This window comes from Phyllobates terribilis, unplaced genomic scaffold, assembly GCF_046119375.1.
Source record: "Phyllobates terribilis strain yellow unplaced genomic scaffold, ASM4611937v1 Scaffold_9__5_contigs__length_417890890, whole genome shotgun sequence".
NCBI lineage: Eukaryota > Metazoa > Chordata > Amphibia > Anura > Dendrobatidae > Phyllobates > Phyllobates terribilis.
The window spans coordinates 333,600,892-333,606,976 of NW_027362769.1; the positions used below are offsets into that span (position 1 = coordinate 333,600,892).

The 6,085-nt window shown below is 49.6% G+C and overlaps 1 protein-coding gene across 2 annotated transcripts in view; it reads right to left on the reverse strand.

Annotated features, from left to right (window-relative positions):
* RSPH10B (radial spoke head 10 homolog B) overlaps nt 1-6,085 on the reverse strand; it is a 34,001-nt gene that overhangs the window by 26,889 nt on the left and 1,027 nt on the right. Inside the window, exon 2 of one of the 2 annotated variants that reach the window (XM_073648002.1) lies at nt 4,466-4,709. The exons of the other annotated variant lie outside the window; for it this stretch is intronic. Within the exon in view, the coding sequence (XP_073504103.1) occupies nt 4,466-4,698 (233 nt within the window). The 5' untranslated portion in view covers nt 4,699-4,709. The remainder of the gene's footprint in view (nt 1-4,465; nt 4,710-6,085) is intronic. 2 annotated transcript variants of the gene reach the window in all.

The following is a 6,085-nucleotide window of genomic DNA, read 5'->3' on the forward strand; positions in this document are numbered from 1 at the left end:
TTCTGGGAGGGTCTTTCCGGACGGATCAAGGATGAGCTAGCTGGTCGTGACGTTCCTTCCACCCTGGACGACCTGGTGTCATTAGCTACCCAGATTGACATCCATTTTCTGGGAGAGAAAATGCTAAGGAGACTACCCGGGAGAGATTTCTGCGTCTCGCTCCTGTATTCCAAAAACCAGCCTCGCAACCAGCAATTCCCCAGGCATGTTCGCCTGAGCCCATGCAAATTGACCAAACCAAGATGGTCAAGTCTCGCCAGGAGATGCACCGAGCCGAGGGGAGTTGCTTCTACTGTGGCAGTAAAGAGCATCTGATCCGTTCCAACCCGGTGAGGCTGGGAAACTCCAGTTTCTAGGACCGCTCTGAGAGGTCGTCCTGGGCAAGAGTAAATCCTCTCCGTCCTTGACTCTGTCTGTTTCTATTTCCAGTGGTGAGACTCGCTGCCTCGAGATTGCCCATCTGGATTCTGGAGACGCTGGGAATCTCATTCAACAGGTTGTTGTGGAGCGGTATCAGATTCCGACTGTACGTCTGGCTGAACCGTTGGCGGTTGCCTCCGTGGATGGGAGGCTTCTTCCGGAGACCATCTTGCTCATCACGGAGCCTGTAACCCTTCAGGTGGGAATGCTGCACTCGGAGAAGATCTGCTTTCATGTGCTGTACGGTCTCTCTCACCCCCTCTTGCTTGGTCTACCCTGGTTACAAAGACATGAGCCCGTCCTGAATTGGAGATTTGGTGAAGTGCTCTGTTGGGGTCAGGAATGCCATGCGTCCTGTCTGGTTCCGGTTCGTCCTGCTCGACCCCGGTCTACTCTGGCTAATCTACCTACTTTGCTGGCACCCTACTGGTCCTATGCGGACGTCTTCGACAAAAAGGAAGCAGAGACACTACCATCTCATAGGCCGTATGATTGCCCCATCGACCTGGTACCTGGTGATTCTCCTCCCCGCGGGCGTATCTACCCCTTGTTGCTGGCTGAGACCCGGGTCATGTCTGAGAACATAGAGGAGAATCTTGCTAGGGGATTTATCCAGAAATACACCTCTCCAACTGGAGCATGATTCTTCTTCGTCAAGAAGAAAGATGGCTCCCTACGTCCCTGTATCGATTACAAGGGTCTTAACCAGATTACCATCAAAAATAAGTACTCCCTGCCTCTCATCTCGGAGCTGTTCGACCGCCTTAAAGACACGAAGATCTTCACCAAGCTCGAGCTTCGGGGGGTGTACAATTTGATCCGGATCCGCCAGGGAGACGAGTGGAAGATGGCATTCAACACCTTGGATGGTCACTACGAATACTGTGTAATGCCCTTTGGTCTCTGTAATGCTCCAACCGTCTTCCAGGAGCTGGTTAATGACATCTTCCGTGATCTCCTGTATTCTTGCGTGGTGGTGTACCTGGACGATATCTTGGTCTTCTCTCCGGATCTGCCCTCTCACCAGAGGGATGTTCGTCAGGTTCTGCTAAAGCTCCAAGCTCGATCTTCGGGGGTAGTACAATTTGGTCCGGATCCGCCAGGGAGACGAGTGGAAGACGGCATTCAACACCTGGGATGGTCACTACGAATACCGCGTAATGCCCTTTGGTCTCTGTAATGCTCCAGCCGTTTTCCAGGAGCTGGTTAATGACATCTTCCGTGATCTCCTGTATTCTTGTGTGGTGGTGTACCTGGACGATATCTTGGTCTTCTCTCCGGATCTGCCCTCTCACCAGAGGGATGTTCGTCAGGTTCTACTAAAGCTCCAAGCTCGATCTTCGGGGGAAGTACAATTTGGTCCGGATCCGCCAGGGAGACGAGTGGAAGATGGCATTCAACACCTGGGACGGTCACTACGAATACCGCGTAATGTCCTTAGGTCTCTGTAATGCTCCAGCCGTCTTCCAGGAGCTGGTTAACGACATCTTCCGTGATCTCCTGTATTCTTGCGTGGTGGTGTACCTGGACGATATCTTGGTCTTCTCTCCGGATCTGCCCTCTCACCGGAGGGATGTTCGTCAGGTTCTGCAAAGGCTCTGGCAGAATCGCCTATACACTAAGTACGAGAAATGCCTCTTTGAGCAGACCTCTCTACCGTTCCTGGGCTATATTATCTCCGAGACTGGTCTGCGGATGGATCCCGAGAAGGTCTCTGCCGTCTTAAAGTGGCCCCGACCAGAGGGGTTGAAAATCCCAGGGAATGGATTTGCGAAGCGGAGGAGGACTTCGTCTCCCTAAAACAAGCCTTCTCGTCTGCTCCTGTGCTATACCATCCAGATTGCAACAAGCAGGTCTTCCTGGAGGTTAATGCATCCTCCTCCGGAGCTGGAGCGGTGCTCACCCAGAAATCCTCGTCCGGGAGAATAGTAACCTGCAGCTTCTTCTCCAAGCTCTTCTCCTCGTCCGAGCGCAACTACTCCATAGGAGATCGTGAGCTGCTGGCCATCAAATTAGCACTGGAGGAGTGGCGTTACTTACTGGAGGGGGCTCTGCATCCGGTGGTCATCTACACTGACCACAAAAACCTCGCTTATTTGCAGTACGCCCTAAGATTAAATCCGTGTCAGGCCAGGTGGTCTCTATTCTTTGCTCGATTCTGCTTCACCCGGCATTACTGCCCGGCGGACAAGAACATTAAAGCTGATGCTCTATCCCTCTCGTTCCTGTCTTCCGACCAAGAGGAGGAGCCTCTACATATCATTGACCCCTCCAAAGTAATCACTGTGGCTCTGTTTGACCTGTCTCATCTTCCACCCGGTAAGACCTTTGTAGCGGTTTCGGATCGTAAGAAGGTTCTACTCTGGGGCCATTCATCAAAACCTTTCTGCTCATCGCCCGGCATTACTGGTGGCCTTCCCTGTGCAAGGATGTTGCGGACTTCATCGCGGCTTGTTCCTCCTGTGCCAGTAACAAGGTTCCCAGGCACCTTCCATCCGGCCGTCTCCTATCTCTCCCCATGCCTTCCGCTCCGTGGCAACACATTGCAATGGACTTCATTACTGATCTCCCTTTTTCTGCCGGTTGTACTGTCATTTGGGTGGTCGCCGACCGCTTTTCTAAAATGGCCCACTTTATCCCTCTGTCTGGTCTTCCGTCTGCATCTGTGCTGGCTAAGGAATTCATCCATCACATCTTTCATCTTTCACGGCCTACCCCTCCACATGGTGTCTGATCGCGGAATTCAGTTCACTTTACGCTTCTGGAGAACTACGTGTAAGCTGCTGGATGTTTCCATGGATTTCTCCTCTGCTTATCATCCACAATCCAATGGTCAAGTGGAACGTATCAACCAGGTCCTTACCAGCTTTCTTCGGAACTTTGTCAACGCTTGGGTTGAGCTCCTGCCCTGGGCCGAGTTCACTTATAACAACCATGAGAGCGAGTCTTCTTCTAAATCCCAGCTGTTTGTGGTCTACGGTCAACGCCCCCGGATTCCGTTTCCCGTCTCCTCTTCAGTGAACAATCCTGTCGCGGAGTCTCTGGTCAGTGAATTTTCGGCTATTTGGGAAGACACTAGATCTGCGCTTCTTCAGTCCTCCGAGCAGATGAAGAAGCATGCTGATAAGAGACGTCTGGATCCGCCTCAATTCCGTCCGGGAGACAAGGTCTGGCTTTCCTCCAAATATGTTGGTCTCAAGATACCTTCCTATAAGTTGGGTCCGCGGTTCATTGGTCCGTTCGAAGGTTCTGAACCAAATCAATCCCATCAATTCCTGCCATCTGACCCGTGAGAGTCACCTGCTCTCACACAAGGTCGGTCCCAGAGTGGCACCTGGTCCACCTGCCCGGTTCCTCCCTGGTTCACGGAGTCGACTAAGCTGCCATGTGACCTTGGTCGGGCCGAGTAGGCACTTAGTCATGCCCCTCTGGTCCCTTCTTGCACCGAAGCACAGAGGCTCCACCACCCAGACTCATAACATTAGCTTATGAAGTCCTGTATCAATACACTAAAAATGTCAAGAAAATCGAGAAACTGAATGTAGAAAGATGTCTCAAATATTATCTGTATGCTTAGTGCAGAGCTCCTCTTGGTCCCCATTCATTCAATGAGGCAAAAAAGGTGGTCCCTCCACCGCTGCGCTTGTGGACATGAACCCCAGACTTCTGTCTGCCAACGATCATGACTGTTTATATAGCAAGTGTATTAATATATCTACCCTACTGCCGTCTTCTGCCGTTTCCAGCGTCGCTCCAGTCCACTGCGGCATCACTTGACCACATTTGTGACCTGCCAGCTCACATGGCGTCTTCTGTGCGGAGCAGAGGTTACTGTCTCTAAGTAAGTCTATGAATGATCCCTTAGACATAGAGCAGACAGGTCACATATGTGCTTACGTGATGCGGCAGTGGACCGGAGTGGCGCTAGAAACGGCAGAAGACGGCAACAAGTAAGTAATTTAACACAGTATATACCTGCACATTAATGATTGTTAACAAAATGGAGTAATAAAAAATATGTAGGATTGTAGAATAGCGAACTTACTTTTCGACAATAAGTTGTGCTAGAACTGGTTCCTCGTAGACCTCTGATGTGGGGATTGGGGCAGGAGGGTTTTCCTGTGCAGGGGGCTCATCGTCACTCTGTTTTATGGGTGGGGTAGCCTGTTCTTCTGTCGGGGTGACAGATACAGAAGAGATCTTGGAACTGGCTTCTTCCGCAGCTTCCACTGTTAGCTTCTCCGACTTCTTGCCATCTTTTTTCTTAATTTTACCCATAGTTGGTGCCACTGTAACATGAATGGCAAAATCTCTGAAATCATTGTCCATCCACCATCAATCAGTTCACAGCACTGGATTGTAATGACCTGCGATAGTCTGCGGGGAGGTGTGAGATGTTTTAGGCTGCGGTGCTTTTATCATTTGCAGACTTGTCACAGGGCCATCGTAGGGCAGTACAGTGGCTCAGTAGTTAGCACTGTAGCCTGGCAGTGCTGGGGTCCTAGGTACAAATCCCACCAAGGACGACATCTGCAAGGAGTTTGTATGTTCTCCCCGTGTTTTTCTGGGTTTCCTCCGGGTTCTCCCATTTCCTCCAAAGACAAACTGATAGGGAAATGTGATTGTGAGCCCTAATGGGGACAGTGTCAATAATGTCTGTAAAGAGCTGCAGAATTAATAGCGCCATATGAGTAAATAAAATGAAATTTCTGACGGAGACTCCAATGCATATGTGAGCTGAGCCATAGGCATGACAAGGACTTCTACACAAAAATCAATGGTGCCTTACTTGGACTATGTTCACACTAGTGTTACTGACTTTCCGTCAGGGGATTCTGGTATACAGCAGAATTATTCTTGCCATCATAAATACTAAAAATCTGACAGATCTCATTATAAGGCATGGGGATTCATTGGTATCTGTTAAAAGAAAAACATCTGGCTCATAGACTGCAAGAACATCTCCTATTTTTTTTCATTATTTATGATGGATTCCTTTAAGCGCAGGCTCACATACAGCACTGCGGATATAATCACGCCAACATGGCTTTTGATGAGGCTTTAAAATTGATTGCACCTACAAGCAGGCTGGGACTGACCCACAGGAGAACAGGAGGATCCTCCGGTAGGCCCCCCTGCATGGATGGGCTCTCCATGTAACCTGTATTGGTACAATACATGTTTCACTATGTACAGACAAGGGTGTCATCTCAATATTCATTTATCAAACACCCAGTTTATTATTACATAGAAATATAGGGTAATGTGATATTTGCATGTAGCTGAACAGTGGCCCACCAGACTCAATGTTACTGGGGGGCCCTTGGAATCCTAGTCTGGCATTGCCAACAAGCAGTTTTATAGTAATGGCCGCAGTGTAAACTAATGTTTATCTGTATATCTGTGGAGTCATTAGCAATCACACTGATTTTTTGGCAGTTTGACCGGCATTTCGGCGTGGTATGGCTGCATTGTGTGAACCACGACTAAGGCATTCTGTACAGCGCCTTCATTATGAAAAGAAGCAATAATCTTCTTATATGTACCATCACCAGGCAAACCTGAAAACCTGCCAGCGCCCACAGCAAATGTGCACAAAAAAAGCAGGCTCAACACCTGAGCCCGCTCTATACAGCGCAGAGGTCGGCTGTGTTATACAGCCGAC